This window comes from Moschus berezovskii, chromosome 9, assembly GCF_049115385.1.
Source record: "Moschus berezovskii isolate FMDL1 chromosome 9, NW_MosBer_1.0, whole genome shotgun sequence".
Classification (NCBI taxonomy): domain Eukaryota; kingdom Metazoa; phylum Chordata; class Mammalia; order Artiodactyla; family Moschidae; genus Moschus; species Moschus berezovskii.
This window is the reverse complement of record NC_142468.1, coordinates 38,158,450-38,172,140: the sequence shown is the minus strand read 5'-3', so window position 1 is coordinate 38,172,140 and position 13,691 is coordinate 38,158,450. Positions and strand designations below refer to the sequence as shown.

The following is a 13,691-nucleotide window of genomic DNA, read 5'->3' as shown; positions in this document are numbered from 1 at the left end:
CTCAAGAAACAAGAAAAAAGTCAACTAAATAACCTAACTCTACATCTAAAGCAACTAGAAAAGGAAGAAATGAAGAACCCCAGGGTCAGTAGAAGGAAAGAAATCATAAAAATTAGGGCAGAGATAAATGCAAAAGAAACAAAAGAGACCATAGCAAAAATCAACAAAGCCAAAAGCTGGTTCTTTGAGAAGGTGAATAAAATTGACAAACCACTAGCCAGACTCATCAAGAAACAAAGGGAGAAGAACCAAATCAATAAAATTAGAAATGAAAATGGACAGATCACAACTGACAACACAGAAATACAAAGGATTATTAGAGAATACTATCAGCAATTATATGGCAATAAAATGAATAACCTGGAAGAAATGGACAAATTCCTAGAAAAGTACAACTTTCCAAAACTGAACCAGGAAGAAATAGAAAATCTGAACAAACCCATCACAAGCACGGAAATTGAAACTGTAATCAAAAATCTCCCAGCAAACAAAAGCCCAGGTCCAGACGGCTTCACAGCTGAATTCTACCAAAAATTTAGAGAAGAGCTAACACCTATTCTACTCAAACTCTTCCAGAAAATAGCTGAGGAAGGGAAACTTCCAAACTCATTCTATGAGGCCACCATCACCCTAATCCCAAAACCTGGTAAAGACCCCACAAAAAAAGAAAACTATAGGCCAATATCACTGATGAACATAGATGCAAAAATCCTTAACAAAATTCTAGCAATCAAAATCCAACAACACATTAAGAAGATCATACATCATGACCAAGTGGGCTTTATCCCAGGAATGCAAGGATTCTTCAATATACGCAAATCAATCAACGTAATACACCACATTAACAAACTGAAAAATAAAAATCATATGATTATCTCAATAGATGCAGAGAAAGCCTTCGACAAAATTCAACATCCATTTTTGATAAAAACTCTCCAGAAAGTGGGAATTGAAGGGACATACCTCAACATAATAAAAGCTATATATGACAAACCCACAGCAAACATTATCCTCAATGGTGAAAAACTGAAAGCATTTCCCCTAAAGTCAGGAACAAGACAAGGGTGCCCACTCTCACCACTACTATTCAACATAGTTCTGGAAGTTTTGGCCACAGCAATCAGAGCAGAAAAAGACATAAAAGGAATACAAATTGGAAAAGAAGAAGTAAAGCTTTCACTGTTCGCTGATGACATGACCCTCTACACAGAAAACCCTAAAGACTCTACCAGAAAACTACTAGAGCTAATCAATGATTACAGCAAAGTTGCAGGATATAAAATCAACACACAGAAATCCCTTGCATTCCTATACACTAATAATGAGAAAATAGAAAGAGAAATTAAGGAAACTATTCCATTCACTGTTGCAATGAAAACAATTAAATACTTAGGAATATATCTACCTAAGGAAACAAAAGACTTGTACATAGAAAACTATAAAACACTAGTGAAAGTAATCAAAGAGGACACGAATAGATGGAGAAATATACCGTGTTCGTGGATTGGAAGAATAAATATTGTAAAAATGAGTATACTACCCAAAGTAATTTATACATTCAATGCAATCCCTATCAAGCTACCAACAACATTTTTCACAGAACTAGAACAAATAATCTCACAATTTGTATGGAAATACAAAAAACCTCGAATAGCCAAAGCAATCTTGAGGAAGAAGAATGGAACTGGGGGAATTAACCTGCCGGACTTCAGGCTCTATTACAAAGCCACAGTCATCAAGACAGTATGGTACTGGCATAAAGACAGAAATATAGATCAATGGAACAAAATAGAAAGCCCAGAGATAAACCCACACTCCTATGGACACCTTATCTTCGACAAAGGAGGCAAGAATATAAAATGGAGAAAAGACAGTCTCTTTAACAAGTGGTGCTGGGAAAACTGGTCAGCCACTTGTAAAAGAATGAAACTAGAACACTTCCTAACACCATACACCAAAATAAACTCAAAATGGATTAAAGATCTAAATGTAAGACCAGAAACTATAAAACTCCTAGAGGAGAACGTAGGCAAAACACTCTCCGACATAAATCACAGCAGGATCCTCCAAGACCCACCTCCCAGAATAGTGGAAATAAAAGCAAAAATAAACAAATGGGACCTAATTAAAATCAAAAGCTTCTGCACAGCAAAGGAAACTCTAAGCAAGGTGAGAAGACAGCCTTCAGAATGGGAGAAAATAATAGCAAATGAAGCAACTGATAAAGGATTAATCTCCAAATTATACAAGCAGCTCCTGCAGCTTAATTCCAGAAAACTAAGTGACCCAATCAAAAAATGGGCCAAAGAACTAAACAGACATTTCTCCAAAGAAGACACAAAGATGGCTAATAAACACATGAAAAAATGCTCAACATCCCTCATCAACAGAGAAATGCAAATCAAAACCACAATGAGATACCATTTCACACCAGTCAGAATGGCTGCTATCCAAAAGTCTACATGTAATAAGTGCTGGAGAGGGTGTGGAGAGAAGGGAACCCTCTTACACTGTTGGTGGGAATGCAAACTAGTACAGCCACTATGGAGAACAGTGTGGAGATTCCTCAGAAAACTGGAAATAGAACTGCCATATGATCCAGCGATTGCACTCCTGGGCATACACACCGAGGAAACCAGAATTGAAAGAGACACATGTACTCCAATGTTCATTGCAGCACTGTTTATAATAGCCAGGACATGGAAGCAACCTAGATGTCCATCTGCAGATGAATGGATAAGAAAGCTTTGGCACATATACACAATGGAGTATTTCTCAGCCATCAAAAAGAATGCATTTGAATCAGTTTTAATGAGGTGGATGTAATTGGAGCCAATTATACAGAGTGAAGTAAGCCAGAAAGAAGAACATCAATACCATATATTAACGCATATATATGGAATTTAGAAAAATGGTAACCTGAACCCCGTATAAGAGACTGCAAAAGAGACATAGGCATTTAGAACAGTCTTTGGGACTCTGCGGGAGAGGGTGAAGGTGGAATGATTGGAGAAAATGGAATTGTAGCATGTATATTATCATAAGTGACCAGTCCAGGTTCGACGCATAAATTTTCCTCTGTTCATTTCTTTGCATTTGTGCTTTTTTAATAAAATTCTTTTTTAGAAATAAAAAAAAAAAACTGACAAAAAAAAATAAAATAAATAAAAAAAAATGTTAAAACAAAACAAACAAAAACAAACAAACAAAAAAAATCTTTCCCAGCATCAGGGTCTTTATAAATGAGTCAGCTCTTCGCATCAGGTGGCCAAAGTATTGGAGTTTCAGCTTGAGCATCAGTCCTTCCAATGAATATTCAGGACTGACTTCCTTTAGGATGGACTGGTTGGATCTCCTTGCAGTCCAAGGGACTCTCAAGAGTCTTCTCCAAGACCACAGTTCAAAAGCATCAATTCTTCAGCACCCAGTTTTCTTCACAGTCCAACTCTCACATCCATACACGACCACTGGTAAAACTATAGCCTTGACTAGACGGACCTTTGTTGGCAAAGTAATGTCTCTGCTTTTTAATATGCTGTCTAGGTTGGTCATAACTTTCCTTCCAAGGAGTAAGCATCTTTTAATTTCATGGCTGCAATCACCATCTGCAGTGATTTTGGAGCCCAGAAAAATAAAGTCAGCCACTGTTTCCACTGTTTCCCCATCTACTTGTCATGAAGTGATGGGACCGGATGCCATGATCTTAGTTTTCTGAATGTTGAGCTTTAAGCCGACTTTTTCACTCTCCTCTTTCACCTTCATCAAGAGGCTCTTTAGTTCTTCTTCACTTTCTGCCATAAGGGTGATGTCATGGAAAGATGACAAGTCTGGCAGATCAGATCATGGCCGTGTACAGATTCAGGCAGTTGCAGGTGATACTACCAGTCATTAAAATGCATAGACTAGCAGGGACTTATGGACAAAAAAGACTTTTTTCTTCCTGAACTCGAATACAAGATGATATAAACCACATCTAGAACCACAGGAGATGTCTGAAAATAGCTAAAAAATGAAGGCGTGTAGAGCGGATAGAAACTGGATTCTGATGACTTGTTTGGCAAATCTTAGACTTCTCAGATTTATGGACTACTAAATCCTCCTTCTGAGTTAAGTTTTTCCTCACTTGTACTCAAAGAAATCAAGCTGGTACCTTTCTAAATATGAACAGCTCCAGAGAGAACATGTTATTAAACCTACTTCTCAGATTCCTTACGTAACCAAGGAGAAGATTAGCATCTTGCCACAAGAATGTAAATATTGTGGAAAGTACAAATCATCAGAAAAGAAAATCAGAATCAGAGGGAAGAGATCTCTATAATACAAGCTACAGAGAATGACAAGGATCAGAATGACCTGGCAGTGTCTGACAAAGAATTTTTGTTTTTTTCAGATTGAACTGTACTTTTATTTTAACCCATCAGCTGGCATTAAAAGGTGTTACAATAAAAACTAAAGTAGAACTCAACATTGTATGATTATAGAGATATTGCTGAGGACATAGTTCCTGGTATCATACAGGATTTGCTTTATCAGGACTCAAGAAACACATTTACTTGAAATTTCAGAACCTGATAAACTGTGTTCTCAACAATTAATTTGTTCTCATCACATTATAGATCTGATCAGATTTTTCTTTATACTGGCTGCAAATTGATAGCCAAGTTTGTGGCGGAACCCATAACTCTAAAATTTCCTTTTCACACCGTTCTAAACATTTTTGAAACTCATATATGAACATTCCTTCTCTCAACAACATATTAACAAGCTTTTAGAATAAAGCTGAATATAAATAACTGAGGTAAATAACCTGCCTAGCATGTTGGCAACACACCCACTGTTTGTTCTCTGTAAAACTTAGGGTTTAGTTTCCTCTGGTTATAATTAATTGGACAAGTTAAGCTGCTAACTGGCAACTTACACAATTCTTAGCTTTTTCAGAATTATACAGTATTCTCAGTTTCTGCAATTCAGAGATTAACATAGAAACTTAAACCTAGACTTTTTTCTTGCTTTCAACTTCACTTTAATGTAAACTAATAATACATTAAGTAAAAAGGCTTTCTTATCCTTTCACTTCTCCATGTTAAGAGGGAAATAAAATCAAATAAATATCACCATCAACACCTAGATATGATCATTCTCAAAATTTGGTCCAAAAGCTTCATCTGCAACTGAAACAGAGTAGCTGGCACTGGAGAAACATGTGGCAAAATGATTAAACTATATTATACCCTGGACAAAAATTTGGACTCTGACTAGAAGGAGAATGTAGTCATCAAAACACTCACATGGCTGTATTTTTGATAATTCTTCCTTGGTCCATTTTCTGTCCAATGCCATGCACAACAAATACGATATGGGTAGTCTGAGATGGCTTGTCTTCTAATGTCGCTTCTTCTACATAACCTCTATGAAGTCTGGTCCCACTACTTGATGCTGTGGGAAAATCATGGTTCTAAGCTTATTACTTATTACAGAGATAGCATTTTCACTATATTGAAAAAAATAGGGGGGATAAAATTTGTAAGATACAGAATGATCAGCTGTAATAAAAAGTACTGAACTAGACATGACAGTGAAGCCAGAAACAATAAGGCAAAAAGAAAAAAAGATGAACTGAACACATAAAAATTAAAAACATCTCTGTAAGAAAAATATTATGAAACAAAGATAAAAGATGAATGACAAGTGGGAAAACATCTTGCAAAACATGACACACGTAAGTTAATTAAAGAACTTATTAATCAAAAAGTAAAATGAATTATCCAAATAGCAAAATGGGCTAAAGGTGTGATAATCCACAAAACAAATACAACTAATGAACAAACAAATGGGTAAGCACATCTATTATCAAAGAATTAAAAAAGTAAAAAATTATCAGACAGAAAAAATTTTTGAAAAGATATTTTTTGATAATGCACTAATATCTTTTCCAGGTATCAGTCCCTCTTTTCTTTTAGTCAATTTTGTTTAAATAAATTTTGTCTATTCTCAATGCCTCCATTTCTTCAAGTTCTACTTAAACTTCAACTCATGCCCATCTGTCTCTGTCCCAGAAATTCATCTAAGTCATCAATGATCTACATTTCACTAAATCCAAAGAAAAACTTCCAGTCTTCACTTTTCCTGACATACTGTTTCAAATGCTTGTCAATTGTCGTTTCAACTGACACAATTTCAATTGCTATGTTTTATTTCACATCACTGCCTCAGGTCTGACTGCTTTTGTGCTTTGAGAAGTAAAAAAACATATTTAATAATCTTACCAGATCATTCCTAATATATAATTATTTATTAATGAATACATGTCAACTCAGTCACTTTAATAAAAGTTAGTTTAACAGGGTAGAAACTGTCATTAAACTTAATACATACTTAAAATATACTGAAAATAAAATCTGAATTGTCTATTTTAAATATAAGAGAAAAAGGCAGAGTCCCAACATTTTGACAAACTCTAGTAATGTTTAACAAATACCTTTAGAAAATCCCAGTTTTTGAGTAACTGTTCTTGCAATTTTAGATGTTGTTGCATCACTATAAAGATACACTTCATCCACACTGTGCCAGTCCACATGGTTTCGACTCAATTTGAAACTATGAATAGCTGTTGCAAAAAGGAAAAATTTGAAGGTCTCCAAGACAAAATTCATTTAAGCGAAAATTATAATACACAGACTTTTTTTGAATGAATATTTTAACTCAGTTCAACAAAAAACTTTTATTGAAACATACATCGATGTGAAACAAGTCACAGATAGGGACTTTATTTTATAAATTATTAAACATGCTATAGGAAAAGGCAAATTGTTAGAACAACTTGGAATAAAACTGGCTTAACTACCATAATTTTAACCTCTTTAGGAAATATGCTTTGATTATTAACGAACTGCTTTCCCAGGTTTATATGATCATTCCTTAGGTCTAAGGGATATACACCTTTATGAAAGTCCTCAGTACCTTTGACATAGAAACTTTAGTTCCATTTCTTCTGTTGACTTTACTTTCTGTTCTGTGGAAACTACTCAGTATAAGATAAAACAAGACTCAGGTGAAAAAAAAATTATCTTTAAACTGGGAAGAGAATAACCTAATTTATTAGAATATAAGCTATTTTGGGAATGGATATTAAAGCCACTTATCACTGGATACTGCTCACCATAATAGAACTCCAAAGTTGAAAGAGCTTTTAAAAAGAAATCAGTTTTTTCCTACTATTATGTTCAAATTAGTATGGTTATTTCATTTCTGTAATGAGGTATACTTGGTGAAAATGAGCTCTAAAGGAAAAAAAAAAAAAAAAGCCAAACCTATATTCTCTGGGAATAACAAACTCTGTGAGGCAGGGACTATACCTTAATCACTTTGTATCACTACCACCAAACACAGTCCAAGCATACTGTTTGACATGTATCACAAATTTAGTAATGTTTGTGGAAGCAACAGATTAAGGTAATTCTCAAAACACGTCCACCAATTCATCTTTTGGTAATTCTTATGTCTGAAGGACTTAAACTTTTCTCTTTATCTCTTATATAGAGGTAAGAAAAATTCACATACCTTTATAAAACCAGTCACCTTCAAATCACTGTGCCTAATTTATTTCCTTAAAATACTCTTAAAGCAAAATATTATCTCCCATTATATATAAACACATAGAGGTATAAAGAAAGGGATTAAGTGACTTGCCACAAAACTAGCTAGTGACAGAGTCTGACTCTTCTATTGAAGGATAGAGTCCTGGTCAAGATCTAAGACCATAAGACACTTTTTTGTGAAAAGGTATTTCTTACTAGAATACAAAGAAAAGCAAGTCCTTGCCAAGAAAATGCACTTCGGAGCTATGGTTAAAAATGCCATTTCAAAAATTTATGAAAAACCAATTTATACCTTCCTGACCTACCAGGACACATTACTACGAACATTAAACACAAGACCAAGATGCAATTAACATAACAAACCTGAATAATACCTTCTCTTGCAAACAAAACACAAACCCAGTGTAAAAACTCAGTCTTTTAACTAAAAGAACTTTCCATAAATTAAAAAATCTTTTGCAAGATTTTAAGTTATTTACTTTCCTAAATCTATGTCTGATCCTTAAGTCAGTACTTTAAGCCTTTTAATCCAATGTTTCAAAAGTGCATTTTTGTTAAAACAGTTCTGAGCAACATATTCTTAAAACATTAAAACTATAAGACCAAGATATTAACAGTGTTAAGTCAACAAAACTTTGTTTCTTTCTAAACCATTCACATTGTCTTAAAGCATGTTAATATTGGCAAATATCCTATTGCTGAACTATACACATGGTGTGCAAATGTTTATACCACATAATTAATACTAACCAAAATAACACACTAGATACATTTCTATAAAACTGACAATTTCTATGCTCTAAGTACAACTGAGTGCTATAGATGCAACTGAAAGCTACAAGCCAGGAATATATCTACAAGGAGAAATAAAACTACAATTACTGTACCTTGGGAACGCTTTCGTTTAAGACCTGCTGCATCTGTACTCTCCTTATATCCTCTCCATTTGAACAGAGAAGGGAGGGAGAAGGGAGGGAGGTGGTAGACAACTAAGAAAGCAAAAACACTGAGCTTCAAAGTAAATTTTAAATGAGGTTTACCATTTTGCCTTTTTGTTGTATTAACTTTAAAAAAATTAGTTGTATTTGACAAACATTATTCTAAATGCTTTATATAAATTCCAATTAAAAATCAGCGCAGCAAAATATTAGTTTAATAATGTTTATCAAATATATGCTTCTACTTTTACTGAAAGTAAAAAGGCAAATGATATCTAAATATATCAGTTAAAGGCACCTACATGATCACCATTTTTAACATCTTTGTATAGACAGAATAAAAAACAAAATATGGCATTTTTGTATGCATAAGAGATTAATAAAACCCCATCTTTACAATACTAAGGTTATTTACTCTCACCAAATTTGTGATTATGACACAGCCAACATCTTATGTGCAAATTAAAAATGCAATAAACAATATTAAACATCTAATGCAGTTTTCCTGAGAAGATACCATAGTACACATTCTACTAGATGCTTTCCCTCACTGAAGCATAATAGAGCCTTCCTGTAGAAATATTCTTTTCACAACTCTATTCAACAAAGTTGTTAAAATATCTTCAAAAACGAAAAATGAAAACATGAAACTTTTCAAATAAATTAAATTGAAAGCTCTACTTTGAACTGATTTTTAGTGATAAAATAATGAAAGATTAGTGACAGAATGACAAGAAAAAGTAATTAAAAATGTATGCTGTGACATCTTGTAAGTATAAAACAGACAACCAAGTAAAGCCAGACATAGACTTGATATTTGGCAAATCAGTACATAACCTTAAAGTCAACATTTTCCCTGTCAAATATTGCTAGTTGTATATCAACAAATTTCTTCACATTTTTAAATAAGCAATTATTTTTAAAAAAATCCACTAAGAATTAAATCTTACAATCAGTTTCTCTACAGTCCAGTTAGTGAATCACAGAATCTTTATGATTTAGTTCAAATTTCCATTCTAATACATTTGATTCCCTGGTAGCTTAGCTGGTAAAGAATCCACCTGCAATGCAGGCGACTCTGGTTCGATTCCTGGGTCGGGAAGATCTGCTGGAGAAGGGACAGGTTACCCACTCCAGTATTCTTGGGTTTCCCTGGTGGTTCAGCTGGTTAAGAATCCGCCTGCAATGCAGGAGACCTGGGTTCGTTCCCTGGGTTGGGAAGATCCCCCGGAGAAGGGAACGGCTACCCACTCCAATATTCTGGCCTGGAGAATTGCATGGACTATGGGGTCGCAAAGAGTCAGACACAACTGAGTGACTTACATACTTCACACATTCGATTTTCATCCTCACTCTCTTCTACAATAATGTGACATTCAAAGATTAAACACTGCTCAAATACAAAAATACTTAATTCCAACTGTATAGTACTAGAAATTTTAAAAAACCTTATTTATAAAGTAAATTTAAAGATACATGTGATAAAGGTAATTGAGAAATGCTTACAAGACATTTCATAACTTTATATGCAATTAGGTGATTATAAAAAAGTATAGACAATAACTACAAGCTGAGTTGTAACACCAGGATTATAAAAATATTTCGCTGTCACAGAGGGGTGGAAAATGACAACCAAAACAATTTTCTTCACTGAACACATTTCTTCTTTCATGTGCTTTCTGGTCAGTTACTAAGGGGTAGATATACCACTCGCAGCAAAAAAAAATCATTAGGAAAAAGCTAACATATTCAAGTAGATCAAATCTCACATATACTTGAAACTTTACTGCTCAAACAAAACCTAGACTTACGAGTCTACTAGCAAAACTAACAATGCCCTATTTACTAGGAAATAACTAGAGCGAAGCATATGGACCACCCGATCACACTTTCAAATTATGTAAACACTTTCTAAAAGCTAGTCAATATATAAAAATGAAAGCTTTTACCTAAAGGAATACTAATGTAAGGATTAACAACAAGACAAATATCCCAATATACTAAAATCAGAGAAACATATTCCAAAACATTTTCACAAAATTTAAGACATGCTTATTAACCTGCTCAAATTTAATTCTTATTTTCACTTGAAAAGCATTTGCTTTGTTACAACATCCTGTAGCATGGAGAATTTAATTTTTTTTCAACCCAAAGCAAAGAATTAAGTACCACCGCAAGTAGAGACAAAAAGGGTTTACTTTCATTCCAACAAGGATCACTAAAATAAAGGTTTAGTTAAGAATTCTTACATTGTGTTAGCAAAAGTGTATGTAAAAACTCAAAATACAACTGAAAATTCTAATTAAATGCTAACATTTAATAAAACTTTTCCTTTATGTATTAAAAGTCTTACACAGCAACAAAAAGATTTTAAGTACGAAGATAGTGTTTTCAATAAATTTCCTTACTATAATTCATGTCTTACAGAATGTCCTTCATTATATAATTCTGAAAGCAGAGTATCAAAAAGGAGGTTGCTAAAGATATACTAGTCCCTAGAATAGAATAACTTTATAACTTTTCCCTTTGCAAAAGCTGGCAACCTGGATAATCTCAACTTCAGGGAAAGGAGGTTTGTACATCTCAAATCTGCCAACTAGAATGAGAAAACTCCTGTCAATCCTCTTGGATCTCACAGAACTAAATACATACATTTATAAAAACTGATTGGTAATTAAAAGCTAGAAGATAGGAATCCTGTTAGCCACCAAAGAGGAAAAGAAAAGCTGGTGAGAAAGGGTTATTACTCCTTCCTTCCCTTTCTGCATTCTCCCCTCCTCTCTCCCCTTCCTGGCCTTAGACTTTTGAAATGATACATTCAGTTTGGGATATCCTTACCCCCCAATAGGATAGGTATATAGACTAAATGCCAAATTGTTAAATGCTATAAATCCTTAGGGATCCACCAACACTTGTGCTATCATAGCATCCCAACTTAGCTTGAACAGTAAAAAGTCCTTTTTTTTTTTTTTTTCACACTTTTAGCCTATCTGTGATTTTATAGAGTCCCTGATAGCTCAGTTGGTAAAGAATCTGCCTGCAATGCAGAAGACCTTGGTTCCATTTTCCATTCCTGGGTTGGGAAGATCTACTGGAAAAGAATAGGTTACCCACTCCAGTATTCTTGGGCTTCCCTTGTGGCTCAGCTGTAAAGAATCTGCCTGCAAAGAGGACACCTGGGTTCGACCCCTGGGTTGGGAAGATTCCCTGGAGGAGGGAACGGCTACCCACTCCAGTACTCTGGCCTGGAGAATCCCATGGACTCTATAGTCCAGGGGGTCCCAAAGAGTAGGACACGAAAAGTAGGACTTTCACTTTCTTTCACTTCATGACTCTTGTAGACACATATAGTTGGACTGTGCATTCCTAACAAACCTGTCAATCTCTGCCTTTTAATTGGAGTGTTACTTCACTTACATTTACTATAGTTTTTGATATGGGTGAATTTATGTCCACCATTTTCCATTCATTTTCTTTGTTTTATCTGTATTTCCTGTTTCTCCTTTTGTTGTTTCTTTATATATATATATATATTATTATTTTAATTTCTCTACTGCCTTAAGAAAAAAAATAACATCTTTTTATTGCGGAATAATTTTCAACCTATAGAAAACCTGCAAAAATAGTACAGAGAGTTATCACTGTCATATATATCCTTCACCCAGCTTCTCCTAATGTTAGCATAACTATAGAGTACAATTATCAAAACTAAGAAATTAAGGTTGGTATAATACTATCAGCTAAAATACTGACTTTATTCAGAATTTTCTAGCTTTTCTACTAAAGTCCTTTTCTGTCTTCAGATCCAATCCAAGGTACCATGTTGCATTTTGATGCTATGTTTCCTTAGTTTCCTCTAAATAGTGATAAATTCTTTAATCTTTCTTTGTCGTCAATGGCTTTGACACTTAAAATTTTTTTTTCCAGCTTTACTGAGGTACAACTGACAAAATGATAAGAAATTTAGTTTATATTATGGTGATTTGATAAACACTATTAAAAGGATCCTGACTCCATCTGGTTAATTATGACCTTGACATTTCCAAAGAATACTGGTGAGTTATTTTGTAAAATGTCCCTCAATTTGAGTTTGTCTGATGTTCCTGTAATTGGATTGAGGTTATACAGTTTTTGACCACAGCAGTTGTAGGACTAATTCATTCAGTTCAACCATTTTTTACTGATTACTGCTTGGATAGATAAATTATAAAGTGAGTGTGATACTACTCTAGGACTTTTAAGTATTTACAAAGTATTATTTGAATCCCTGCTTTAATTTTATGACTCAAGTGCTTCCCTGGTGGCTCAGATGGTAAAGAATCTGCCTGCAAGGCAGGAGACCTGGGTTCAATCCCTGGGTTGGGAAGATCCCCAGAAGGAAATGGTAACCCACTCCAGTATTCTTGCCTGGAAAATTCCACAGACAGAGGAGCTTGGTGGGCTACAGTCCATGGGGTGGCAAAGAGTTGGACACAACTGAGCGACTAACACTAACTCTACAATAACTTTAATCCCCAGTGAACTTCCAGCCTTCATTTGTTAGGCTGCCAGATAAATGTATCCTAGCCTAGGATGTGGGGTTGGAAGAGAATCATTTTTTAACTCAGAGAAAATGAAATTTAAATCACAAAATACGATTATACTGGGGGGTTTATCTTTCTTTGAAAGATAAATAAGTTAGGCTAAACAGCAATGGCAAGCCACTCCAGTACTCTTGCCTAGAAAATCCCATGGATGGAGGAGCCTGGTAGGCTGCAGTCCGTGGGGTCACTAAGGGTCGGACACGACTGAGCGACTTCACTTTCACTTTTCACTTTAACACATTGGAGAAGGAAATGGCAATCCACTCCAGTGTTCTTGCCTGGAGAATCCCAGGGACGGGGGAGCCTGGTGGTCTTCTGTCTATGGGGTCACACAGAGTCGGACACGACTGAAGTGACTTAGCAGCAGCAGCAGCAAACTTCTAGCAATTTAATTCAGAGTTTACTCTGAGATTAGTAGGATAATTAATAAGAAAATAATAAATATATTCAGTGTATTTGTGTCAATAACTACACTAACCAAGATACAGATAAGGTCAGAAGGAAAAGGAATTAGGATTTTGTTTGAATGTCCTTCAAGGCAAGAGGGATTTTCCTTGTGGCTCAGCTGGTAA

At 34.8% G+C, this 13,691-nt stretch overlaps 1 protein-coding gene across 4 annotated transcripts in view; it reads right to left on the bottom strand.

The window, feature by feature from the left end:
* The window catches only part of DDHD1 (DDHD domain containing 1), an 82,550-nt gene that overhangs the window by 42,863 nt on the left and 25,996 nt on the right, over positions 1-13,691 (bottom strand). For 2 of the 4 annotated variants that reach the window (XM_055436944.2, XM_055436945.2), the window contains exons 3-5: positions 8,486-8,587; positions 6,479-6,607; positions 5,289-5,436 (exon numbers count right to left, since the gene is read on the bottom strand). In XM_055436944.2, coding sequence (XP_055292919.2) covers positions 5,289-5,436; positions 6,479-6,607; positions 8,486-8,587 — 379 coding nt within the window. The remainder of the gene's footprint in view (positions 1-5,288; positions 5,437-6,478; positions 6,608-8,485; positions 8,588-13,691) is intronic. The other 2 variants (XM_055436946.2, XM_055436947.2) reach the window with 1 other exon arrangement.